Below are 27,842 nucleotides of genomic sequence, written 5' to 3' on the forward strand. Positions count from 1 at the left end.
CATGAAAATGATTCAAGCAACAAAACTATTAGGTGAAAGATAGATGAGGAAGTGGATACCAAAGTATCTCCACAGACAGTTGTCAGTTGTAGGTGAAACACATCACCATGGAAACCCATTGATCAATGTGAACATTACAGAACGTAGAATAACCAGACTATAAAGCTTCTGTGGACAAAAATGTTGATCCTTAATCTACTCAGGCCTTTAGATACAATTTCCAAGCCTACAAGAAATATGGGGAAAGGGAAAGGGAAGCAATTGGACAAATCCAGAATGTGGGAGAAATCCTATTGGACAACTGACCCTATTTCTTCAACAAGTCAACATCAAAAGAAGAGGAAAGAGAAGATGGTTCTAAATTTATAAAAAACTTGGCAAAATATTTTAAACCTTGAAATAATAAAATTTAAGTGTATATGTTCATTGTAAAACTTTTTCAATTAACCCCAAAAATATAAGATAGAAATAAAGTTCCTATGCCTCAAAGGTAAGCAGTTTGAAGTATGACATGACAGATTTTTATATAATATATAAACACCCATTCATATAATTTTTAAAATGAGCTCTATTTCATTGTTCTGTACCTGCACTATAGAGGGTGCAAAAAAATGTATACACATTTTAATAAAGGAAAACTATTAAAAGTGTAATAATGTATACGGATAACAAAAGATGGATACAAGTCACGTTCAATTTCTGCAATTACAAGAGGTGCTCGAAGTGGTTACCATCAGCATCCAAACACTTCTGATTACGGCGAACTACTGCTTGAACAACGCTGACCAAAGTGTCCACTTGCATCCATTTTATTGGCACCCCCGGTATATGTACATATATAACATGCATATGTGTGTGTCCATTTTTCTGTAACATGAATTTGTAGAAGTCCTTTAGTGAAATTTACAGGTCAAAGGGTAGTGATTTAAATTGTGATAAATACCTATACTACAAATTTTTTTTTACTAGTATGTTTCTAGTAACAACGTAAGGAAGTATCTGTTTACCTACATTCTGCTACTGGGTATTATCAGTCTTTCAAATCCATTAATGGAACAAACCAAGAAAAGACCATGTATCTTCTGTGATTATGTCAAGCAAACAGCAGGCAAGGCCAAGACCAAGGCCAAGACTTGACTGATTCAGCCAGTAAAGATAAAGCAAGCTGTCTTAGTTTATTTAAACAGCAAGAGAAAGAGTAGTCAGATGCCAGCTCCCCTTGGTCCTTGTCTCACACCCCAAAAGGAGCTAGATAATGGCAACATGAGTTGTGGGACACATCACTATTGAGCCAGTTCTGGACACAGTTAGGGGTTTTTTTAGTTTGCAGCTGTATCCTAAGCCTCATACCTCATCAGAACTGGGAGGTGATGAGAACTGGTCTCATGACAGCCTCGCAGGGAGACAGTGAGGCAGGTGGGAGAAGGCCTCATGGCAGTTCTCCACAAGCCCCCCATCCTTCGGGTACCAGGATGAACACAAGGCGTTCTGCCAAGACTCAATTAGCTGTGGTTCAGGCTTAGGGAGTTAGGATGGGTCACGCATCAGGATGTCACTCAAGAGGAAGGCAGGACTAGCAGTAGAAAGGGAAATCCTGAACCACATGAATGAGGGGAGGCGCTGGGCAGCCAACAGAATGTATTTTCAAAGAAAATGGAGTTTTACTAAGTAGAGAGGTAATGGCCTAGAAGGGGTAGTATGGAGGAAGGTAGACAGTGATCTTATTATACCTTTCACAAAAAATAACTCAAGACGGATCATAGACCTAAACATAAGGTGCAAAACTATAAAACTTCTAGAAGATAACATAGGTGAAAATCTAAATGATCTTGGGTTTGGTGATGAGATTTGAGTTCGAACCCAAAAGCAAGAACCATAAAAGCATTGCTTGGGACACCTAGTTTTTCTAAAACAATAAATGTATCAAGGGATCTGCAGACTAGGACCCACGCCAGGGGGCATGCATGATGGAGGTCAAGGTCTGGGTGCCCAGTGCCCTAGACCGGCTTGCATGCCAGGAATGCCGACATTGGCCATAGACCCTGTTTCTTCCCAGCTTGCTGAGTCCAGCTGGGCCAGATGTCTACCAGACTCCTGAAAGGGGAGAAGGAAACGAACTTCAAGGAACACCCAGATGTGTCTCTCATCACCTTGAAACATTTAAACACAAAGTATCTGTAATATTGTAATTTTTATTTTATTACTGCTTCTCAGTTAGTTAAAATAATAAATCCTGCTTCCATTTATTTTAAAGTGACTTACTGCTACATTCAATAAAATCGTAATTAAATTTCATTATAGGTATCTATTAATATTTGATTATTTTATAGATAGAAGCATGAAAATAGTTTAAAATACAACTTCATTTCATTCAGCCATGACCATAGTTAAGAACTCTGGAGGAGAAGTGGTGTTTATGGGTTGGATTCCCAGTAGCTGTTTAGTGGCCGAGTCCCAATCTTTACCCAACTCAAGCCGTTGGCAGATAGATGGATATTGTCCTTCAGTTCTTCTTACCCATTCACTTGCTTTCTTTATTTTCTCTAAAGCCCAGTGAATATTCCTAGATAAAAAAAAAAAAAAATTTCCATCAATTTCAGAATATAACTGCATATGAAATGTAACATGGTACCAAATCTACGACATTATATCAGACAAAATAATTATGTGAAAAATTAAGATATTTAATAAAAGCAGTTCTCTTTGACATTTTATTAAAATTATTCTACCGGCCTGACAATGGTGCTTTTAACTTATTCAGTACATTTTAAAGTATATTATACCCATCACTTCCCAGCTTCCACTTTGCTTCAGACTTCCTTGCTGCCTCTCGGTCAACTCGAGCATCTTTCAGCCTTTGTATACAAGTCTATTGTCATTCTTTTCCGTTAAATCCTATCCATTCTTCAAGTACAAGCTCAATCCTGTTTTACAAACTAGGCTTCCATTTCTCTCTCCTTTTTACAGTACCATGAATTCTCAACTTGATTAGTTATTTGCAACGTAACTGAGACTCACCCATGAAACTGGCATATATTTAATTCTATCATATAAACCAGTAACAACTTACTAGTAAAATGTGCAGATCATAAAAACTGCAAGTTTGTGTCCATAAATGCTGTTGAATAGTCAAGACTGTCAAATATTCAAGTCTATGCAAGACAGAAAAATTCTGGGATTTTTCACTATTAGTGAACACTGGTTGTGTCGTCTGCTGCCACTTGTTAGCAAACAAGTGGTAACATATACTAAAGTTTTAAAGAAAGATCTATGGCAGGACCGTGGGGGGAGGGGCTAAAATGTTGAAAAATTCTCTCCATCTTCCTGATTTTTTTCCCTTGAACTGGGAAAGGGCCAGTGTGGTGGTTAAGAGGTGGGTTCAAATCCGGTCTCTGCAATCACACACTATTGCCTGTGTGATATATGTGTAGTGTACCTTTCATTCAACATTGGCAGTCTCTGTTTCCTCAGTTATAATAATAATTCAAGATCCTGTGGGTTTGTTGTGGGGATTAAAATGCATGTTTAACGGTCCCTGGCACAGAATAGGCAATCAATAAATATTTGCTGAATATCATGATGACATGAGCATACCAAATAACAAATAGGCCCAAAGTGGTTAAAAGACCTATGTTTCCCAATAATTAATTATTAGTCTCCTTATAAACTACTGAAAGCAACAAAACTGATTTTAAATATTCTCACTAATTCAACTGGCCTTTCTTTAATCCAGGTGGCCTCTGAACTTTTGACTGACCCTCTCACTAGTATGAAAATTTTGTACATACATCTCCATGCATTGCGCTATGGCATTAATGTTATGTACACCATGAAGCAGGAAAAATAGGAAGAAAAATTTTAAATAGGCAATAAACAGGAAATAAAAATTATTCAAATAGTTTTATTTATTAAAGTGCTGACAAACCCTTTTGCTCTCACAGTAACAATATAGTAAGAGCAATGTGATGGAATATTCTTATTTTTTTAAATCTTGCTTTTTTTTTTTCCTTTTTAACACAAAGGCAATTATTTAAGACTTTATTAACAGGTTTTGCAGTTCGTTGACTTTTTTGAAAAAATCAACTTGTAAACTTTTATTACAAATTAAAAATGAAGTTCTTAAAAATCTCAGCTTGACCAGATATGAAACAATTTAAAAACTTTTCAAGATATATTGAGAGAAAAACAGACTTTTTAAATTATTTAAAAACACGTTTGTCATTACCAAAAGGAGACGTCTTTGGATAAAAATAATAAAAACCCTGTGCTACATAAATAACGCAGATAGTGCTAGTGATCCCATCAACGGGCAAAAAGCAAGCACTTAAGGTCTTTAGCTCCAATCTTTTAATTTCTTATCGCTGGAATTTCATATTCACTTCTTGTTGGATGACTAAACCGGATGGTAGTAGAGGGTAAGCCGGCCTTTACTCAGCCCCCGAGTGGACGAATTCTCAGAGGGTGGGTCGGAGGGCTCCTGCAGAATCCCGGTCTATATAGCCTGATGCATATTCTGTCTCACGGGTCTACCTTGTTCTCCTGCACCCTGGTTGTCAGCACCCTCCATTGCTTCTCCCTGCACAGGAGGGTTGGAATTTGTGGTCGTCGCCCATAGGGTCTCCCCATGGTGCGAACCGCCGCCTGCGGTAGGGTCGGCACGGTTGGGCCTGGCCTTCGGCTCTCACTGTTCTGGTCATTCTGGGGGTAATTGGGTGGAGGAGCCCTGTGGATGGCATCTGTCACGGTTCGGGTCTACTGCATATTGACTGCCTTGCACCGGAACTCCACCAGGGCCTGTGACATCTGCCCCCGCACCCTTTTCTCCTTCAACAACATCCAACTGCACAGTCTCTCCACCTCCTACACTGCGAAGGCACTTCTTGGGGTTACTCTTCTTTATGGCAGTGTGCTGTACAAAGGCGTTTTTATTCGTGTCATTCCTGTTGATGAAACCATATCTGTTTCTTACACTGAACCACTTCACTGTTCCCAAAACCTTCGTTGTGATGACGTTGTCCCCGCCAGCAGGCGCCGCCTAAGCAAGGCTGCCGCTCCCTGCACCGCTGCCCCTGGTGCGGGGCTTGGTGTCAGCAGCGCTAGGGCGGGGGCGGCTGCTGGGTCTCTGCCTCGCTGCTCAGGGCTGCTGGGATGGCGGCTTGGGCCTGAGGCCTCAGACTGGCTGCCGCAGCTGCGGCTCCTGCCGGGGTGCGATGGGAACTAGGCTGGCGGCAGCGGCTGTGGGGCTGCTCAGGGCTCTAGGGTCCGCTCTCCGCTCCTGCTACCGAGCAAACTCTAAAATCTTGCTTTAATACTTTGTGATTTGCAATTCAAAAGTAGGTTCAAAGTTATTAATACTTGTTGTAGTGGCTATCATAGGTGGAAAAGATCTAAATAGATTAAGTGCCTTTTTGGTTTTGCCTATTAAATAAAACACTAACTTTCCAGTCCCATCTACTAGTTCTCTGAAGGTTTTTTCTTGATATTCATTTAGTAATTTCCATCTTTCTCAAGGAGTTATTTTGGCAAACTTAATGAGAAGGTGTTGCTTCTTTTAAAAAAAATGGAGGTATAACTTACATATAGTAAAATTATCAATTATTTTCTGAGTACCTATTTTGTGTTTGATGCTGTTGGGAATACAGAATATAATCAGCCTTTGTGAGAGGGTAAAAATAGGTCTTATTTTAATTTCATCTGTAAATATGTATCTCTAAGGGATAAGAACTGTTTCTTAAACATGACACTTAAAAATAGTTATAAATAATTGTTTAATATCACAAAATATCCAGGTAATGTTTGTTTCCCTAATTGTCTTTTTTAAACATACAATGGATTCTGTTCAATCAGATCCAAAGAAGCTCTGCACATTGTCCTTGGTTCATATGCCCTTTATTGTATGAGTCTGGCCCCTCCCCGTTTTGTCTGGCGATCTACTTGCTGGTATCCCAGACACTGCTGAGTGCACCCCATGGATAATTAACATGTGTGACCTCTATTCTCTGACATCTGACCTTTAGTATGTAAAATATTTACAGTTTCTAAGTCAAACCGTAAAATGAGGTATATTAGGAGAAACCTAGCTTTCATCCACATCTCCGCCTCTATAAATAATAGTTTTATTAGCTTTCCCCGTCTTAAAAAAAAAGCATAAGCAAGTTGCACATGTGCGTGCGTGCGTGCGTGCGTGCGTGTGTGTGTGTACAGAAGGTGGCCATTTGCATGGGGTATGGATGGAGTTTTGATGGGTAAGTGGTACTCATAGGTGCACATGAGGCCACTTCTTGCGGTACCAGGATCAGCCAAGGGCTAGTGGCCAGGGCCCCAGAACTGGCTCTCTCTCCACATGGCCACATTTTGGCATAAAACTTCAAGTGAGGGGCCGGCCTGTTGGCTCAGGCGGTTAGAGCTCCATGCTCCTGGCTCCGAAGGCTGCCAGTTCGATTCCCACATGGGCCAGTGGGCTCTCAACCACAAGGTTGCCAGTTCAATTCCTCGAGTCCCGCAAGGGATGGTGGGCAGTGCCCCCTGCAACTAAGATTGAACATGGCACCTTGAGCTGAGCTGCCGCTGAGCTCCTGGCTGGCTCAGTTGGTTGGAGTGCATCCTCTCAACCACAAGATTGCTGGTTCGACTCCAGCAAGGGATGGTGGGCTGCGCCCTCTGCAACTAGCAACAGCAACTGGACCTGGAGCTGAACTGCGCCCTCCACAACTAAGACTGAAAGGACAACAACTTGAAGCTGAATGGCACCCTCCACAACTAAGATTGAAAGGACAACAACTTGACTTGGAAAAAAGGCCTGGAAGTACACACTGTTCCCCAATTAAGTCCTGTTCCCCTTTCCCAACAAAATCTTAAAAAATAATAATAAAAAAAAACTTCAAGTGATTCCAGAATTCTAAATTTGAACCTGGTCTAGGTGGTAATGAGTTGGATTTGTCAAGGTAAAACTTTAGAACATGTTTTATTTAACAATTTGCTAGTTTGATTTATAACTTTTAAATACTTAGACTTATAGTAGGTGGGTTTCCATTTGTCCCAGGCACTGCAATTGTTGGGAACAGGCCTGGTCCCAACAATCTTATTGAGGATTTTACAAAAGCACATAGAATCCACATACTATAGTGAAAAGAATACTAAGCCAGGAGCCAAAGTTCTGGGCTCCAGTGTAAGCTACATTTCAACTCTCTACCTCCATCCAGTTTCCTGTGCAACTGAAGAGGCAAAAATACTGTCTGTGCCCTGCTGGTGATAGAAGAGTGCAGGTGAGACATTCTCTTTGTACTTACAATTCCATGTAGCCTCTTACAAGGTTTAGGTCAGAAATGGTTGAAAATGTAAGTAAGTTGCTTACTGCTATAAGCTAAATGGAAAAAATAGGTAAATATTACATTATACACACACACACACACACATACACACACACACATATATATATTTTAAATGGAAAAAAATGAGAAAAAACCTGGGAATGGGGGCATCATCCAATTTCATCAGGGATTTGAAGACTATTCCCTCTTGTTCCAACTTGGTGCGAAGAAGCTGTAGTACCAGAAGTGTGGCGATCAGGTCCAGAAGGCGTTCTCTTCCTTTTATACCTGAAAGTGGAAAACTCTTTTATGTCTGTTGGAAACTCTGCACCTCAAACTGTGCCAAATTATAAAAGTTTTATTAAAGAATTACAATAGCATTAAACTATAACACATTAGCAGATTGTAAAACCCTGTCATACTTTTCATGGTCCTTCATTAGCCTACTACTGAAATAAAAAATGAGGACGACTGGAACATGTGCCTATCATATTACCCTGATGGTTGTTAGGAAACTGAATGAGATCAGAGCTCCCCTCCTTGCCATCTTAACACGTTGCGTACGGCGGGGTTTAAATCCCTCGTGAAGATTCTCGTGATCCGTACACAACGTGTTAAACAACCAGATATGTGAGAACTATGCAGAAGGAATTCAGCTTCTAGGTTCCGGCTACAAATAGCTAAGAAGAGAAAACCTAAATACACAACAGATAAACAATTGATATGGCTGCTAAGACCAGTGTATCGAATTATTTCAAGCCAACTGGGCTCTATACTTATTTCTTTGTCCCTTGATCTTTTTAAATAAGTTCAGATTTGCAACCCCAGCCGATCAACTTAAAACCAGTACTTCTTCCTTGTTTCCTGTTTGCCTCTTTCTACAAAAAGCTTGGAGGCTTTTCCCCTTACTTTGTAGATCTCTGCACTCGAGAGTGGAGACTGTCCTATTCATGAAGTATGAAATAAAATTTTTTAGACCAATTAAATTGTTCTCCTAGATTATTTTAATAGTACCTATAGGTAACCAGTGTTATTTATCCAAATCAAGATATTTTACTACATCATGAAAAAAACAAAATTGAAAATGAATGTTTACGTATACCGAATCCAGAAATTGATAACTGGTTTTTATTTTTTAAAATGCAAGTCATATATTTGAAATCACTTTACATAAAAAATAAGATTTCAAATATTTTTCCAATCTCACATTTCATGAAACCAAACTTTCCACATCTATCTTGAGGGGGTGGGGTTCAGAACAAGCCACCCTAGAATGTACTACTTTGGCTTGTGGATAATTTTGAGCTGAAGGCTATCAAGACCCAGCAGAGTCAGAAAAAGCTTTTTAACCCCTACTCCCCTTAATTGCCTAAAAGAAATTAGAAAGGGGCCTGTCAGACCAGGAAGAGCGCTATTCCAGAGATAACTCTTTCATCTGAGAGACATATGTCCATGGCAGGGCAAATATTTGTTTACTGGTAAACAGACATTGCCCCATCTCATCTTCCTGTGAATTACCTCCCCCTCTTTGAGGTCCTAGACCCCTACCTCTACCCCCTTCCTGAGCTCAGTTGCCTGGCTGCCTTTCGTCTATCTTTTTGGGGGTTCCCATTTGTACGTAATTAAAATAGCTTGTATTTCTCTTGTTCATCTGTCTTTTATTATGGGGGTGGGGGTGGGGGTAGGGTCTCAGCCAAGAACCTAGCAGGGTAGAGGAGGGAAAGTTAGTTTTCCTCTCCTACAATCTTCTTCATCATTACGGCACACTGAGTCATCTAATGGTTTCCCAGGTAAATCATCATTATTTCCATCTAAGATGTTTGACATGTAGCAGCACTGTCTGCATCACAAGACAGCCACTTAATGTTTTTGATTACGAAATATTTTAAGCATGCAGAAAAGTAAAGAGAATAATATGAATATCCCTATCACCACATCACAGGTCAACTTTTAACAGTTTCCCACATCTGCTTCAAATTTCTCTCTTTTAAAAGAAAAAATATACCATAAAGTTGAAGGCCCCCCTTGTCCTCCAACCCATCCCCCAGCTCTTCACAAGTAAACATTATTCTGATCTTGGGATCTCCATTCCCACGAGGGACATTGCTTTTCAAAGTTATCTTCAATAAGTGCCTTAAACAGCCCTCAGCTCTTGCAATTTTCAGTTCATTTTCTAAGAAATAATAAACCTGTGTTAAAGTTTTACTTCCTTTTTCAGGATTTCTGTGAGATAATTTCTCTAAGTATCCAAAATCTGCACTAATTCAGGCCATCTCAGGCTGAGTGCTTTCAACTGACACTTTGTTATTCAAAATAAAGTAATTAAGAGAACACCTTACAATACAAAATATCTGTAGAAGACTCAAATATGTCTCCTTTTCTGGGTGACAGTGGTTTTGACAAAACATTGTCTTATATTTAATAATATACAAATTTGGGTTTAAAGACAAAAGGATCTGTGCATAATATGTACGTATCTGCATATACAGTTTTAAATCAATGAGAGAGCCAAAACTACTTATAAAATGATATCATTTTCTCAATACGTAAAAATGGAATTGATTAAAATTATAAAAATCATACAAAGCAACAAAACCAATCCACTATTCTACAAAAGAAAATCAACAGAGACAAAAGAAAAAATGGAGGCAGTTTAATTTAGTTGAGTTCTTTTGGAGTAGTACATGTGAAATCTTAGACTAATTTTTAAGTGATATTAATAATAAGCAAATATTGAACTGACAACATAAAGAATAATAAACAACATATAAATCTATTCAACAATATCATAAATAATAAAATTATAAAATACCTAAATGTTATATCAGAGTCATTTAAAAAATAAATTCAGAAGGGGAAGGAAAAATAAAAGAGAAACAAAGATGAAGATAAAAGAGAAAGCCGGATAGAGAGATATAAAAACAAGTCACAGGAAAAAAATCAGACATCTTGAAACTACACATAGAGGAAAAAGGCAGAAAAGCACACACATACAGAAAAATACCATGGATAATCTGGAGATATACAAAGCAACAGTGGGAAAACCCATAAAGAAATTTTACGTCTTGGCACCTGGTGACACCATACTCTCTAGCTTCCATCTTACTTCTCTGCAGTTCCTGCTCAGTCTCTTTGCTAGCTGCTGTTCTGTGTGACCACTAGATAGTGGTGTGCCCAAGGACGGCCCTACATCCTCTCCTCTGTTCTAGGTGACTCTCTTTCTTTTGGTGACCTTATACAAGCCCATGGGCCACGGCTTCAAATACTGATACTCCCCCAAAGTCTCTACCATTCATACCTCTTCCTGAGCTCTAGTCTCATATCACCAAGTACGGCTTTCTTTCCAATGTGTACCAGGTATGTCAGACTTTAAATGTCCAAACCATAATTCTATTAGCAGTTTTCCAGGCTCAGTCTACAGTTGATGTTTTCCCTTCCCACACTCAAACATCCCTCTCAACTGCCTACATCCAACCCATTAAAGCCTGATATTTCTTTTTCAAAAATATATCTCAAATCTTCCCAAGTATACACTTAAATTAAAAAATATTAAATACTGAGGGCCGGCCCGGTGGCTCAGGTGGTTGGAGCTCCGTGTTCCTAACTCCAAAGGCTGCCGGTTCGATTCCCACATGGGCCAGTGGGCTCTCAACCACAAGGTTGCCGGTTCAACTCTAAATCCCGCAAGGGATGGTGGGCTCCGGCCCCCTGCAACTAAGATTGAACATGGCACCTTGAGCTGAGCTACTTCCCAGATGGCTCAGTCGGTTGGAGCGCGGGCTCTCAACCACAAGGTTGCCGGTTCGACTCCTGCAAGGGATGGTGGGCTGCGCACCCTGCAACTAGCAACGGCAACTGGACCTGGAGCTGAGCTGTGCCCTCCACAACAAAGACTGAAAGGACAACAACTTGACTTGGAAAAAAAGTCCTGGAAGTACACACTGTACCCCAACAAAGTCCTGTTCCCCTTCCCCCAAAAAAAAAAATTAAAATTAAAATTAAAATTAAATACTGAGTAGATACAACTGATAATATATTTATAGGGTATAAATAATATAACAAACACCCAAATATAAACTGGTCATTTATAATTTTTTTAAATCGTAGTAAAATAAACATAACATAAAAATTACCATTTTAACCATTGTGAAATGTACACTTCAGTGCTATTAATTACATTCACATTCATGCTACCATCACCACCATCCATCTCTAGAACTTTTTCATCTTGAAAAACTGAAATCTGTCCCCATTAAACACTATCTCCCCATTCCCACTTCCTCCCAGCCCCTGGCAACCACCATCTGCTTTGTCTCTAGGAGCTTGACTACTCTAGGTCCCTCATATAAGTGGGATCATACAGTATTTGTCCTTTTGTGTCTGGCTAATTTCACTTAGCATAATGTTGTATCACGTCTCAAAATTTCCTTCCTGTTTAAGGCTGATTACTATTCCATTATACGTATATATCACATTTTCTTTATCCAGTCATCAATGGACATTTGGGTCACTTCTACTTTTTTGGCTATTGTGAATAATGCTGCTATGAACATGTCTGTGCAAATATCTCTTTGAGCTTGCTTTCAATTAATAATTTTTTTCCTTTATGGTTTGTGCATATTTTTTGCATTAAGAAATTCCTCTCTGAATGATAAATCAAATGTTTCCAAATGTTAATGTCTGGGGAATTTGGGTGAAGGGTATATGGGAATTCTTTGTACTATATTTGCAACTTTTCGTCTAGGTTAAAATTATTTCAAAATAAAAAGTTTTAAAAAATCTTTCCTATCCTAAAATCACAAAGATACTTTCCCATATTTTCTTCTAGAAGTTTTATGGTTTCCCTTTTACACCTAAGTCTTCAATCTATTTGGAAGTGATTTTTGAGTATGTGTGAGGTAAAGAGTCAAAGTGTACTTTTCCCCTTATTGTCTGGTTGTCCCAGCACCACTGATTAAAAAGTACATCTGGGGATGGGTATAGTGCTCAGTCATTAGACGTGGTCCTTATATGGTCCTTTTGGGTTTTAGTGGAATGCTTCAGATGTATATCAAGCCTCTCTATTTTGCAGTAATTTGAAAACCAAACTCTGTTTCCCCAGCACTTGGCAGCGGCTGAAACCTTTGCTCAGCTCTTGCTTTTTTCTGAATTCCTTGAGGTCATGCCCTGACCTCAAGGTCAGGGGACAGCCAAGGACTGATGGAACTTGTGTGCAGATTTCAGAGCTCCCCTCTTTCTAGGATTTTCGCCCTTAACTTCCAGCCACTCTGGCAGCTGGAACTCTGACCCCTATGCCGTCGTCCCATTGAGACCTTCTGTTTCAGTTCTAACCCCCTTGTGCCTCAGGAACTGAGAAGCGCCTTCAAGTGAAAAACCGGATCAACGTGGTTACTTCCCTTCTTTCAAGGACCGTGTCCCCTCCAGTTTCTGCCTGCTTTCTTAATTGTATTCCAGACCTTCAGAGAGCAGCTTTCAAATAGTTTGTCCAGGGCTAGTAAATGTTACTGGCAGGACCATTCGTTGGTCAGGTACAAGCTCTTCTGTCATTCTAAAACTCTCTCCTTACATACATTTTAATAAACCCTTTTTCAGTCTAGTGCAAGTCAAATAGGCGAAGAGTTGCTGACCCTGGAACATGCCTGGAACCTGAAAACCCTGACACTACAGAGGTGATGGCGGAGTAGACAGACAACTGCTGTTCAATGAATACTGGCTCGTTGTTTAATAATCTTTATTTTCTTTTGGAAAAATCTCTTAATCTAGAGCCAGCACTTGCCCTTCAAACCACTCGCTTTTTGAGGATGGCTAGGACCTCCTTGTCCATCCCGTTCATTGACATAAAAAGAAACACGTCCAGAGAGCTTGAACAGCTAGTGCTGGGGAGACTGACCCGTGGTCCCCAAAGCTCTTCTCTCTTCCTGGCACATTTAGGGAGATGCCTCTGGGTGGGACTCTGACTAGTTCTTGCTACATTTTCTCTCTCTCCCTCCTGTCTACCAGGTAGATGATGCCAGAGTCATCTTTTTTTCTTCTTTTCTTTCCACCAGAGTAATTTTAAAGACACACGTTGGTGACGGCAGAGCCCAATACGGTCTGGAAATGACCATGTTGAGTGGCACTTCCCTGCTGGCCAATACTGACTTGTGATGTGGGCGAGAGTAATCTTTGTGTTAAGCTGCTTAAGATTTTAGATCTTACTAGTCATCTGTTTCCTTTGATGATTAACAAATATAATTCCATTCCGATGCAACTTACATAATTATTATACGTATTACTATACTAGTTTAAAAAAATATATAACAATTAAGAGCATGTCATTTAGTGAATAGAAAAACAGTGACTTACCTAGAGAACGAATGCCTTTTTGATTAAGAAAGCTGTTTAAAATATTTGTATTAAGGTTTAATATAAATCCCAATTCTGGTGTAAGTTTCCAGAAGCCATCCTATGAAGTTAAGAAAACAAGTTTAAGCCACATTCTTCAAATTTTATCCTGTAAGAAGTTATGGGATGAGTAAGTTTCCAATTAGTTCAATTCAGTTTAAAACACTTCTAAAATTTTTATTACTGTAAAATCAAAGTTCTTCAAATACTAGTGACACAGTGTTGTTGGGAATCTCATAGATACTATGGACACTAAGCATCTGGTGGCATTTATAAAAAGTCTGAAAAGAGGCTCATGTGTAGAGATTTTTAACAATGGTAGTACGTATTTTTTTCTTATAGCAATGCTTTGAAGTAATGTTTCTCAGACTTTTAAATAGCACCAATCCTTTCATTCAACATTAAACATGTGCCCTTACAATGTCTGAAACATGCAAATGACAATTTTTTACTAAATATAAAATTATGTTGAACATGCGCTTCAAAACTACCTTCTTTGTGCTCACTGTCCCCCACCCAACACAGCTAAGAGTCACTGCTTGAAGTAGACAGACTCTGGGCCCCAGGGTGATATCATACGCAGGTGGGCATGTGAAAGGATCTACGGCAATAATTTGAAAATAACAGCAGTGACTGTATGTGCCAACCGGCATTGAACAGCCAGGTGCTGTTCTATCTTTTCAGCCACTCCTGTGGAATTATTATTATACCCACTTTGCAGATTGAGGACACTGAGGAACAGAGAGGTTAAGGAACTTGTCCAAAGTCACACAGCCAACAAGCAGCAGAGTCAAGACTTAAGCCCCAGCAGTCTGGCTCCAGGGTCCACAGATAGCAGTGGTTGCTCCCTGCTTCCTACACTGCTTTCACATACATTCCTTCAGTTAAGGGAGCTGGGCAGCTGTTACCATCTTGTTTAGACTTCAAGGTAGACACTGTTATTATTCCCATTATATGGATGAGAAACCGAGACTAGGATCTGACTTGCCCCAAATCACAAAGTGACAGGGCTGGGATTCAAATTTAGTCTTATACTAAATCACGTGGCTTTTGCTACTAAACTGCAGCAAAAAAAATAATTACAGGTGTGACAGTGGGTCCTGGTGCCTGTGCAGGAGCTAAATTGATGAGGTATTTGTTTATTAACTTTACAAATGGAACGATTAGCTCTAACACAATCTTACATGTTGACTAACATTCCCAAGACCATTTGTGAAAATACTTGGAGTACACTCACAGCACCTGTGCTCTACCTCACACTGGGGCGTTTACGGGACTTGCAATTCATCAGTTCTAGAACCTAGGGAATTAAGGTCTTACCCGCTGACCCATTCTGGGAGGCTAATTTTCAACTGAGGAATATTAACATTCACAAGCCTGTTATTCTGGCCTAACGGTTGTAAATAGATAAACAACAATCATCGAGCACACAGTATTGTTCAATTGCCGCCCCGCCATCCCCCCTCTTTTTAAGCAAGATTTTCTCAGTGAAGGAAGCAATGTGTTGATTTACATTCTGGCTCAAGTCCCTTAACTCACTACGGCCTGCTCATACACAGTTTGATGACCAGCTACTTTGAGTAGCACTGTTCTAAATGATGAAGCAAATTCACCACAGACGCAGGAGAAATAAGACTAATACCTCAGTCTGCAGACTGAAGAGGTCACTCCAAGGCACAGAATTCCTCCAGCTTTGTTTGCAGACTGTGTCGTCGTCTTTTAGTGCCCGAAAGCTTGCAGGAAAATCTCTTCTTGTTCTATCAGATTTTGCCAGCCCTTTAAAAAGGCTACTTTCCAGAAATCTTTCTGTTTCAAAAGAATTTTCATTTTCTGTTTCACAACCCAAAAATGCATATTGGGAAGAATAAGACAAACGTTCAACACTTTCTGTGTCAGAACAACCTAAGGCAACCAGATCTACATGTTGGGGAGAATCTGATGAAGCAATTCTGGCTTCAATATCAAGATCCATTAATTGTACTGGCTGCTCGTAACTGGTGCTCAAGGGAGCTGGGAAATTTGGGAAATGAAAAGGAGAGGAATGAGGAAGAGGATGAAAGCTAAACCCTGCCGGTAGAGAAAGGGAAGGAGGGGGAGGAGGCATAGGAGACAACAAAAAATTCTTCTGTGGAGGAGAGTCCAACTCATGGGAAATGTCAGCACAACCATAGCTGTCAAGGTCATCATCAATTTTAGGTAGCTCAAACTGTCTGGAGCTAAGCGAGGCAGCTGAAAGAGCCAAACTAGGAGAAGATTCAAAAGGTGGCAGTCTGGGAGGAAAACCCCACACACGGGAAGTGTCAGTACGACGGCCAGTCTCAAGGCCTTGGTCATTCTTAGATGGACCAAACTCTTTGGGACAACCAACACAACCAAAAAGAGGGCTCTGAGGAAGCAAGTTGGGAGGACGGGGGCAAGAAAATCCAGCAGAGGGGGCAGCTAGCAAACGGGCTGAACCAGGAGCACCAAAAAACTTGGGAACAGCCATTTTTGGTGAAATGGCTTCTGTAAACATCTGACTTAAATCCAATGGCTTTTCCACATCTCTACGTTCAAAATGAAGTGTTAAAGAGTCTTCTGGTTGTTGGGAACCTAAGCCAAGAACTTCCAAATCTTCAAAAACTTCCACTCTAGGTGACTTAAGTTTTCTTTTAGTCAAACGTTTACGTTTAAATTCTTCGTGCCACTCAGAGGATGCTGAAGGAGGCTGCCCAGAAGAAAAAAGTGTGATGTCAGGGAAAACACAGGATAAAATGAACAACCAAGCAAATGTCTTTCCTCATAGCTGCCTTCCCAATAGTCAAGCTATTACCTATCCCAGGGCATTGAAAAGAGGAGCTAGTCAAGATCATTTAAGTGAAACGCCCTCATTAAACACATATGGAATCTAAGATCTGGAGAGAATATCAACAGTAAATCCCTCTGTCACAGATCTTACTCTCTCTTGGTTCTCACAATCACAGAATTTTAACACCCTTCATTTTAACTGAGGACCCTAGAAGTGCCTTACCCAAGATTTACAACTAGCAATATCATAGTATATGAATTAGCCCTAAAATAAGCTGCTAATTTGAAATAAATTATTCCAGTCCTTTACTGTATGCTAGTTATATTAAGAAAATGAGAACATGGAAAAAAATTTTTTCAAAAGCTTTAACTAAATGAATATATCTTTATACCAGGATATAAACAAAATATACAACAAAAGAGAATGAAGGGTGCTGTTACTACTTGTTTGAATACAATTTAAATATTCCTTAAAAAGTTGCATGCAAATAAAATCCAGTTTTATATGAATTACAGGTCCTTGAGGTATTTTGGAATTGGCTAGCCTCTAATTTTACCAATTAAAAGAGCTATTTAAAAACTTTCCCAACTCAGTCAAGTTTCAAGTATATACATTTAAATAATTAATACTGCAGAACATATGACAACACACACATTTCAAAGTAATAGTTAAAAATAATATTTATCTGGTAAAAAATGTTCTTAATTAGATAAGCAAACTGAAAAAGAACAATGGTGATGGGCTAGATCTGTTACAGCATTTGTGAAGTTACAATAATTATAACAAATCAACAGAACAGAATATATAGTCCAGCAACGATCCTAAAACATGTAGGAATTTAGATGTTAAAGATGGCATTTCAAGTCAATGGGAGGAAAAAAGGATTACTCAATAAACGGGAAAAGTGGGCAGCCATCTCCAAAAGAATGAAGTTGGTTCTATACTTCCTATTATATAGGAGAGTTCAATTGGGTGAAAAATTAAATGTAAACATGAAACAATAAATCCATTTAAAGAAATAAATAAGAGGAAATTTTTAAACAGCATAATCTCCGAGCAGGAAGGTATTTCTATGCATGACAAAAAAAAGATACAAAACAGAACCAAGAAACCCAAAGATTAAAAAACATGACTATAGGGGCGGCCAGATGACTGAGTTGGTTAGAGCGTGAGCTCTCAACAAGGCTGCCGGTTCAATTCCCACATGGGATGGTCGGTGGGCTGCGCCCCCTGCAACTAAGATTGAAAATGGCAACTGGACTTGGAACTGAGCTGCACCCTCCACAACTGGATTGAAGGACAACGACTTGGAGCTGATGGGCCCTGGAGAAACACACTGTTCCCCAATAAAATTTTTAAAAACCAACAAAAAATGTGACTCCGTTAAAAACCTGTATGACAAAAAGGTAAGTAACATCAAAATACAAAAGGCAAGTCAAGATGGTTTTATATAAAATTTCCAGGAAGGTTACTTCCCAAAGCATGTATATTGTATCTGTAGCATTCTCCCTATTTCCACAATATTTAATACGAAAGCTACTCTGTTCTCGAGGATGAATCATATAAATTGATATCCACCAATTAAGAGATTGACTCGGAACCTCAAAAGTCTTGGAATGTGACTTGGCTGAACACCTCATCCTGGAGGTCATCTGTATTCTCACCACACCAGTTTATGCTTCAAGTCCTTAGTGCCAGATCTCTGAAGCATTTCTTAAGATGATTCTTTTCTTCTGTGCTATATCTGAGGTCAATTAATTTTAAGTGTAGTTTCTGCTTTTTCAAAAGTGAATTTTAAAATCTGCATACAAAGTGTTCACCCCACTTAAAAACTCAATGCAAGGTCATATAAAAGCAAAGCACATTTAAATAGCTATCCGTTTTTGTATTTTTAATGTTCGAAACGCTTCCTTTGGAATCTGAAAGGAATGCCATGTTTTGTGTATTCTACAAGGTGCTATTTGACAAGGGTGTTTTTTAAATCTCTATTTTTTTTCCCTCCACCCTCTTTCTGAAGTAGCTTGAATTTTAAGTGAGGAAAAAACATGAAATCATTGATGCTTGGAATTGTTTTTGGTAAACTTAATCTAACAATAAAAATAAGCCTAAAGGAATAAAAAACACAAAAGACAAACTAGGAAATAAATTTTGCAGCTCACATCACGAAGGGCTTCTGTAGTGCCTAAATTGCTGTGTGTCACATCTGGTATATTTTATCTCAGACACAATATTTTTCATCTTTAGAAATTCAATTTGGATCTGTTTTTATCTTCCATATCTCTGGTTAACATGCTCAGTCCTCCCTCTGTCTTTTTGAACATAGAGCATATTTATAATAGCTGTTTTAATACCCTTTCTACTACCTCTATTATAACTTTGTCTGTTTTTATTGTTTTTTTCTCCTCATTATGGATCATCTTTCTACTTCTTTGCCTGCCTGGTAATTTTTAAATGGATGCTAGACATGTCAATTTTACACTGTTGAGGTGCTGAAATTTTAAAAAATCCATTTACACGGTCTAGAGCCTGGTTCTGGGACGTGGTTTATTTACTTGGAAATAGTTTGACACTTTTGAGTCTTGCATTTCAGGTGGGATGATAATAGTTTTTAGTCTGGATACTTTGTTTTGGCCTTTGGTCTGGAGCAGTTGCCTCCTGGACGTTCTGTTAGATCTTCGCATGCTGGTGGTGGGCGTGCAAACTATTCCTAGCCTGTATGGGCTGCAGGGATGATGGTCCTGCCCGCTTCTGTCTGGTGCTGCTTTCACTGCCTCAGTTGTTCCCTCTCACACACACTGATCAGGACTAGGCCGAGGACTAGAAAGGGACCCCCTGAAGGTGTTGGGGGCTCGGTCTGTGCCGTTCTCCCCTCTCTGTACTTTGCCTAACTCTAGCCATCCTGCCTGCCTGATCCCCATTCTGTCCCCCTAACTCAGAGACACTACCAGGCTCTGAGCTACTGCCATCCTTGGGCTACTGTCTGGGGACTCTTCCCAGGCAGTGAGCTGACAATCTCAGGACTTGCCTTATTCATGTTCACCTCTGAAGGAGCTCGGTCCTGCTCTGTCTGAAAACCAGTTTCATATATTTTGTCCAGTCAAATATGCTTGTCACATATTTTTTAGTTGTTTAAGGTGGGAGAATACAGCCAGTTCCTAAATGCATGATATTACTCCATCATGGTCACTAGCACAGTTTCCCTAGCTATTTAAAACTTAAAATGCACATATCCTCTGGCTTTTGAAGTTGGCTTGTAAACGCCTACAAACACACTACAACACGTGGGAAATAACACCTGTGCAAGGTTATTCCCATAGCAGGGTTTGTTACAGACAGGAAACAAACTTAACGCCCCTTGATAAAGGACGTGGCTTAATCAATTCTAGTGCATCCATATGACAGAATGCTATTCAGCTATAAAAATAAAGAAGCCGCTCTTCCATGTACCTCCAAGGTACAGATTAAAAACAATGTATAGAACAGTGTGTGCAGAATACACTGTATATAGTATATGCCTGTAAACAGATGGGAAAGTTCATATTTAGCTCATATATGCATGTGCCATCACAGAAAGAAATCACGAGGAGCCAATAAGCCTGGGAGCCTGTGGGGAGGGGCACTGGGGGAATGAGTAAATTTGGAAGGATTCACAGTCTCCCTTTTTGTACTGTTTGGATTTTGAACCATGTGAGAAATAATTTTATCAAATAAACAAGAATAAAGTTGTACTTCCCAGCAAGATGCTTCCATTTACCAAAATTGCTCACTTTACTCCTCTCTCCCTTCAAGTTCACGGTCTTCAATTATGTTTACCACCATCATCTACAAGGGACAAGGCAGGCCCTCAAGAGAGAGAATGGTGAGATAGAGGGCTATAATTTTAGTGGGAGCACTCAATTTGTTGCTAATAGTTAAAATATTGAACTTTTAAAATAACTGCCTTTAAAAATTAGATTGGAAGTTATTTTTATAAAGTCTCTGCCTCTTCCTTGGCTGGGGCTCTTCCAGGGCCTGCTCTCTGGCTGCCCACCATGGACTGGACCTGACACCACTCCAAGTGGAATTCTTGTCACTTTTTGGTAAGGAAAATAAATCGTGTGGGAGTCACAGCGGCTTTAATATTTTGGCTACATTACACGATGGTTCATTCAGAAAAATTATTATAGCTAAAATGACAAACTATCAAGTCCTCAATTTAATCTGTAATTTTGTAATTTGCAATTTTTCATCTTATAGGTTTAGATCATGGAAGTATTAAGGTCCAGAGCATTTATAAAATTAGTATGAAATAATTCATTATCACTATAGTAAAATAAAATGCAAATGAATGTAGAGCCAATTTTGAAAATAAATTTAAAGATTTTATAAACAATACACATACATGCCCTATGAGAAAATTAGAAAACACAAGTAGACATAAAGAAGGATAGGAAAATCTCACACAGAATCTCATACCCACTCTCTGTTTGGCATACATCTACCCAGACCTTTTTTCTGTGTGTTTGACACATATTTAAAATAAAAATACATTTTCAAGGGCTCATTTTGACAATAAGGCTGTCCGATTTCAAGGCCAGCAGCTGATTATGAGTTGTGCATCAATGTTTTCCAAATCATGGCACTCCAATGGCCCCTTGTGGGAGTGATGGCGAGAACACAGGTCCTGGCCCCTCAGTGCGGTCCCTTTCCTTTCCTTTAACGATCCCTGAGCCACATTCTCTGACTGTGGGGTCTGGAAGTCCTCAGGCCAACGCTGCGAACACACATACTGCCCTGAGCCTGGCTAAACAATGTGATAAGCATACACACACCTCCCACTCTTCCCGCACTCCCCCAAACTCTTTTGTTTATTTGTAGTTTTTTTAATGTTTATTCATATTGTGAGTGGCCAATCCCTGCCCATGGTACAAGATTCAAAACACACGAAAGGGTTCACCGTAGGAATTCAGCCCTCAAAACCTCCTGGTCACCCAGCGGACCTCCCTGAGACAAGCTCTCTCACCAGCTCTTAATGTCTCTCTCCAAAAAGTGGAAACGTACAGAAATACGAAATTAAGGAAATGAACAAATAAGCCAAGTCCAAACAAATAAGGAATGTCCATTCTTTAATTTTTATCTTTCCAAAGAGTAGCATGTACTGCCACTTCCCCATGCTGCTTTCCTCACCAGTGCACTGGGGAACCTTGCCATAGCAGCACACACAGGCGCTGATTCACTCTGAGAGCTGCACAGAGGCTGTGCTGACCTCCTAGGCCATCGGCTTGTGGGCTGTGCCAGTGATGATGGCTACCGTTTACATGCACTGGGTCCTGCACTTTCCACGTCAACCCTGTAGGACAGGTTTTCTTACTACCCCATTCCAGGACACGGCCTGGAGCACTGAGGAGGTCACATGTGAGTGAAGTCGGCCCCAGCCCGTGTTCTTACCACTACATTTTACTGACTTTCAATCATCTCCCTTTTTTGATCTTTGCCAACCTGACAGATAAAAGAATAGATCTCACTGAAGGTTGAATTTGCATTTCTCTTAGCAACAATGAGGCTGGGCAGCTTTTCCTGCATTCAAGAGCCACATTATTTCCTTATTTATGATCAAGCCCTTTGCCTGTTTTTCGCTTAGATGACTGATCTTTTTCTTAATTCATGGGAGTTTTTTATGTATTAAGAAAATCTGTCTCTATTGGAAATTTTTTTTTTCCAGTTTATCACTGTCTTTGGATTTCATCTAGCATATGCCTAAGTCTCTTTCACTTTTTGGAAACACCATTCAAAGACCTCCTCGATTTCAGATTTTCAGAACAGTGTTGGTTTATTCACACCCTGGGTCATGCAAGTAAACATTTGTGGTTTTATTTTGTTGATGTTGTGTTGTTATTTACCATCTTAAAACAAACTAAACATGATTTTATGAGCAAAGCAAATGATCTCTAATGTGTTTTTATATTCTTAATTCACATCATAACTTTAAAATGGATCCAAGAAAATGAAAGCTGCATATATTTTCCCAAAACTTGTCCCCTCATAATTTTTTCCTTAGATTCTAAATTCCTAAGATTTAGCAATTTTACTTCTCTAACCTGGACACCTAAGAGCAAGAGCACTGTTCTATTTCTTTGCTTTTGAATATGCCTTTCAATTTTTATTAAAGTCACATTTCTCAATTTCTATTATGTTTCGGGCTGTAAAGGCTACAGTATGAAGCTCTATAAACCATAAACATATTGGTGGTAAGTTTAGATTATTAGCTAGGACTTTTATCACTACTTTCAGGATGAACCTTTATATGACTGAGAGCAAATGACTTGAACTTCCTGGTGACAGTTTGTCTCTGAATGAAGCAGAACCACGCTTGTTCTTTTTGTACTTTACATTTATATATGGTGACTTTCTCAGTCATGTGACAGCCTTTTTATAAATGTTCAAATATTTTCCATCGTCAGAGACAATATATGTATATTTCTGCATATACAAGTATAAGGGTGCTATTTTAGCAAAGGGTTCCCCCCACCATAAGAATACAAAAGCATAGTATCAGTGTATGTGGTAATCAACACCTACCTGTGGCATGATGGCATCTGGCTGCTCCTCCTGCCAACTCATGTATGGCAGGAAATCCACATCCTCTTTGGCAATAAGTTCCAAAATATTTGGAGTAGCAGGAAAAGGTGACTCATTACCATCCTATATTGCATCACAGTTAGGTAAAAAATAAAACAGGCATTATTATCAAAGGAAATGATGCTTTAGCATTCGAAAGCTCTGTGACAGTTTGGTTTCGAATAGGTCGGGTGTCAGACTGGATCACGTGTCCTGGGCCACTAGTGAGGGAGAAAGAGGCGGAAACTGATTTTCCTCTTTACTGAGCTCCTGCTGGATGTGGGCGCTCTGCTAAGTGCCTTAAACTGATGAAGGATGAAGAGCTTTTTGGTGGGTAAGGGAAGCCCAGGCCTTTTCTATTTTTCGAAGATCTTGGATTAATAAAAAATAAAAAATGCCAAAAACATAACAAAATTATAGTAAATCTTAAAAGTACACATGTAACTAATAATTATAACATTAAAAATAATAACATGTATCTCACTGAGAGGTCACCGTGAGCCCTCATGCTGAGGCCTGCGGCCTGACGACCCTGCCACTGTGCCCCTGCCTGCTCTTCAAGGTCAAGGACGTGGATATTGTCAGCGACAGTCAGAGCGAGAGTAATTTTGTTAATATGTAAATATAAATAAAATAACATAAATTAACCACAATACATACCCTTTTCTCAACTGCCACAAAGCTTGTAAACTGTGTGATGAGAGAGTTTTCTTTACTGAGTTGAATAATCAGAGACTTTAAGGTCTGCTTCTTCATCTAGGATAGAATAAAACACATGCAATTATGCTGTTTTATTTTTCACTATTTAGCTATGTATGACCAATTAAATGAGTATTAAGTCATCCAAAAGGTGTTGTTTTTCTAGAGAAAGTAAATCATTTCATATATAGAATTTCAAACTAAATGTTGAGTCCATGGTCCTGTCTAAATATCTCAAGTAAATGACTCAACATTCTCTGCAAAATAGGATCAACTGCAGAAAGAATAATTCTATTTCCAGAGCCCTTTGTAGTTTACAAAGAACTCTCACTCTAGAGTATGCTGAGCTTCCAAAGTCTTTGAAAGACAGTCTGTGCCTCTCATTTTCATGACAAGGGCTCCAAGGCGTGGAGAGGTGAAGTGACTTGTTTAGGACCCTCTGGTGGCAGGACTGGTCAGTTGCCGAGATAAAAGGGCCACAAGGAAACAGAACACAAGGCTGCTCATGGAAGGGCAGCAAAGGAGCAGTGAAGGCACAGGCCATGTACCGTATCACAAGCTATGACTGTTTGCAAAATGGCTGGTGGCCCTGTGTGGCACGCTGGTACCTCCTTTTTGGGATGGCATTGAATTCGAAGGCTCCTAACCTCATTAAAGATCACAACCTAGAGGGACCAGCAGGGCTGCCATTTTGGCCAGGAGGGACCAACGTGGGCTCCGCTGTGTGTCCTGAGGCATGCTGCCCACCCATCCTGCACCTGGGCTTTCCATCAGGAAAAGGGGATACGAGCACCGCCAGTATACGAGATCTGCAGTGAGGTCTCTAATAGGCACTCAGTGGGCGCTCTCTGAGCCCTCCTCTGGCCGCTCTCTGATGGGTACAATTATCATAGAGTTCTCAGGAAGCCACTGACATCTGTTCTTTTGTTGATTCATTCAACAAACAGCTACTGAGCGCCCAGCAATCCCCGAAATCCTGTGCATCTCCATCCAACTGTCCTCACGCTACATGCTGATGGATAATCAATTTAAGAAGAACCAAAAACAATGCATAATGGTTTTTCCTATGAAAAGAGCGAACCTCATGATTCGTTTCATTTTCATGGAGAATGCCATCTTCATAATCTCGGATCAGAGCTCGTGCTGTCAGCTTGTGAATCATCTGTTTAAGCAGAAAAAAAAAAAAAGATTCAAATGGCTTATAATTGAAATCATACACAGAAACCATTTTTGAAACTGAGGTTTCATTTACACATACTAAAATTCACCCTTTTGAGGTGCACAGTTTGATGCATTTTAATGAACGTACACAGTAGTGTGATCACCACTGAAATAAAGACACAGAGCCTTAAAAGTCCCCCACCTTAAAAGTCCCTTGTGTCCCATTCTGTCACCTCCAGCCCCTGGCAACAACTCATCTGTTTTCTGTGCCTTTTCTATAAAAGGACATTTTGCTACTGCAATTTATTTCAAAAAATTTAAACTGCTCTTCTACTGTAAGAAGAAGAGCCAGCTTAGCGCCGTGCTGCCCAAGCCTGGCTGTGGTCTCCACGATGAAGGGCAGGCAGGGTGCTTTCCTCCTCCTGCTCCCAGGTGATTATGGGACAGAACTGAACTCCAACGGCCACGTCTGCTGTGCATGAGAATTCCTACTTTTGTGCTTGTGTTACTGCTCAGACCACTATATGGAGAGGAAGCGCAACTATAAAAACTGTGATTTTTATGAAAAGTGACCTCTTCCCAGGTAGAATCCTTTTACTTTATTTCCACGTTACATTCAATTTTTAAAACAATATGAAAATTCCCTTAAGTTCTATATATCAATCACTGGTAAGTAATAAGTTATAGTTATAGGCTCAGTGCCAAAAAATAAGTTGTATTTTATTTAACAAAACAAAACAACAAAAATCCCAGCAAAGTCTGGGGAATAGTTTTTCTGGGTATGCAAATACTCCTATGAATAGCAAACTATTCATGTATACAGTATAGATGAGTTAGGAATTTTCCCGGTCTAACTATAGTAGAGTCAGTACTACGTCAACTATAAAATTTTTGGTGTTAATGCATTTGCTTTTAATCCAAAAGTGGAAAAAACAAACCCAGCCTCGATAGATATGTTTTACTCTTGGTCTAGCACTGTTATACTTAACATTTTAAAAGAACATAGGTGGACCAGCGGCACTGAACTTTTACTGAGTCACGGACATCTTTGAGAACCTCCTTAAAATTTTTCATACACAATGTACCAAATTTACTTGCAGTTATTCACACCTACTGAAGCCCATACGGACATGACTAGACCCTGGGACCCCAGATGACCAACTGCTGCATTGGAAACTGAGGGAACGTATCCTCGTTCGTACTGAAATGTCAACACAGACAAACAACAACAAAGGAGGCACATGGTGCATTTGACACAAAAAGATAAAATTACTGTAACTTTCAAACACCGGGTTCACAGTTTAAGTTTTGAATCTTACAGTTCCAGTTGTCTTCTGGAGTTCAGTAGTTGACACCATTGTAGAAAATTCTTTCTCTTGAATCAATGCACACAGAGTTGCCTGCAACGGGGAAAAAAATTCTTTATTACCTTTTCTACTCCAGAGTGTATTCACTAGTTAAACAGTGATTTCTTCAGCAATTTCCTCCCTCCTCTCAAGGGAAATTTAAAGGCTCTCTGGGGCCCCTGGTTAACCACTCACTCTGTTCCCAGAAGGATAAAATTTGCCAGCATATTATGATTTGGGGGAGGGGAAGAGGAAAGAAAAAGGGAAGGAAAGGAAATTCTCAGTAAAGCACATTGCTCCTCCCACAGCACACACATTGGGTGCCTCCTTACCTGTGTGCAGTGAGGAATGAAGCCGTAGACCAGGAGCCGGTCACCGTCGAACAAGGTCTGCACCTGGGCGGGGGCCTGCAGGGGCTCTGGAGCCTGTGGACTGAGCTGTTGCCAAGTCACGGAGACAGAGTGGCAGCTTGGAGAACGGGACCGAGTCAGCTGGTCCTCTATCTATTTGTACAAGAGAGATGGTTCTTCTTTTAGCGTTAAATCCAGAAGATGGTTACTGAATGCTTAAATTTTACATTCTGTCCCTTGGGACTTGTAGCTCTTTGTTTTTTTCCCCCTCCTTCCTGATACAGGGTCCTTTTCCAAAAAGATTTTAAGTAGAATTTTTAATAATAGCACAAGCACATAATTTCAATGTACAAAACATCTGAAAATTACTCCATTAGTTAATTACTAATATACTACTCTGACATGGACTAGATTCCAGTTATAAAAATTAATTCTACAAAGGACTTAAATAGACATTTCTCCAAAGAAGATACACAAATGGCCAATAAGCACATGGAAAGTTGTTCAACATCAAAACCCCAATGAAATACAACTGCACACCCATTAGAATGGTTATTATAAAAACAAAAACAAAAAATGGAAAATAAATATTGGCGAGGATGTGGAAAAACTGCAACTCTGTATGTTGCTTGTGGGAATGTAAAATGGTGCGGCCACTGTGTGGACAAGAGTATGGCGGTTCCTAAAAGAACTACATGTAGAATTACCATGTGATCCAGCAATTCCCGTTTTGAGTTATTTACCTAAAATTGAAATCAGGGTCTCGAACACATGCTTGGACGCCAATATTCATAGCAGTTAAAAGGTGAAAACAACTCAAGTGTCTATCAACAAGTGAATGGATAAACAAAATGTGGTCTATGCAGACAATAAATATTATTCAGCCTTTAAAAGGAAGAATACTCTGACACCTGATACAATGTGGATAGACCTTGAGGACATTATGCCAAATGAAACAAGTCAGGCACAAAAGGACAAACGCTGTGTGAGTCTACTTACAGGAGGTCCCTAGAGTGGTCAAATTCATAGGAACAGGAAGTAGAGGGTGGGTGCCAGGGGCTGGGGGAGGCGGACTTAGTGTTTAATGGAGACAGAGTTTCTGTTTGGGATGATGAAAAAGTTCTGGAGACGGACGGCTGTGACGGCTGCACATCAATGTGAGTGTACTCAATGCCACTGAGCTGGACACTTAAATATGGTTAAAATG

The 27,842-nt window shown here is 39.8% G+C and overlaps 1 protein-coding gene and 1 pseudogene across 1 annotated transcript in view; both read right to left on the reverse strand.

Annotated features, from left to right (window-relative positions):
* Positions 1-2,178: 2,178 nt before the first annotated feature.
* Positions 2,179-27,842, reverse strand: part of PARP4 (poly(ADP-ribose) polymerase family member 4) — a 76,124-nt gene continuing 50,460 nt past the window's right edge. The window contains 10 exon segments of the mRNA XM_019749611.3: positions 2,179-2,400; positions 2,403-2,563; positions 7,466-7,598; positions 13,656-13,755; positions 15,337-16,401; positions 23,041-23,163; positions 23,740-23,835; positions 24,860-24,940; positions 26,259-26,339; positions 26,618-26,788. Of these exon segments, the coding sequence (XP_019605170.3) occupies positions 2,372-2,400; positions 2,403-2,563; positions 7,466-7,598; positions 13,656-13,755; positions 15,337-16,401; positions 23,041-23,163; positions 23,740-23,835; positions 24,860-24,940; positions 26,259-26,339; positions 26,618-26,788 (2,040 nt within the window). The 3' untranslated portion in view covers positions 2,179-2,371.
* On the reverse strand, positions 2,580-6,353 carry LOC141571231 (Y-box-binding protein 1 pseudogene; annotated as a pseudogene).

Source organism: Rhinolophus sinicus, chromosome 16 (genome assembly GCF_057876585.1).
Source record: "Rhinolophus sinicus isolate RSI-liver-muscle chromosome 16, RSI-T2T, whole genome shotgun sequence".
Classification (NCBI taxonomy): Eukaryota; Metazoa; Chordata; class Mammalia; order Chiroptera; family Rhinolophidae; genus Rhinolophus; species Rhinolophus sinicus.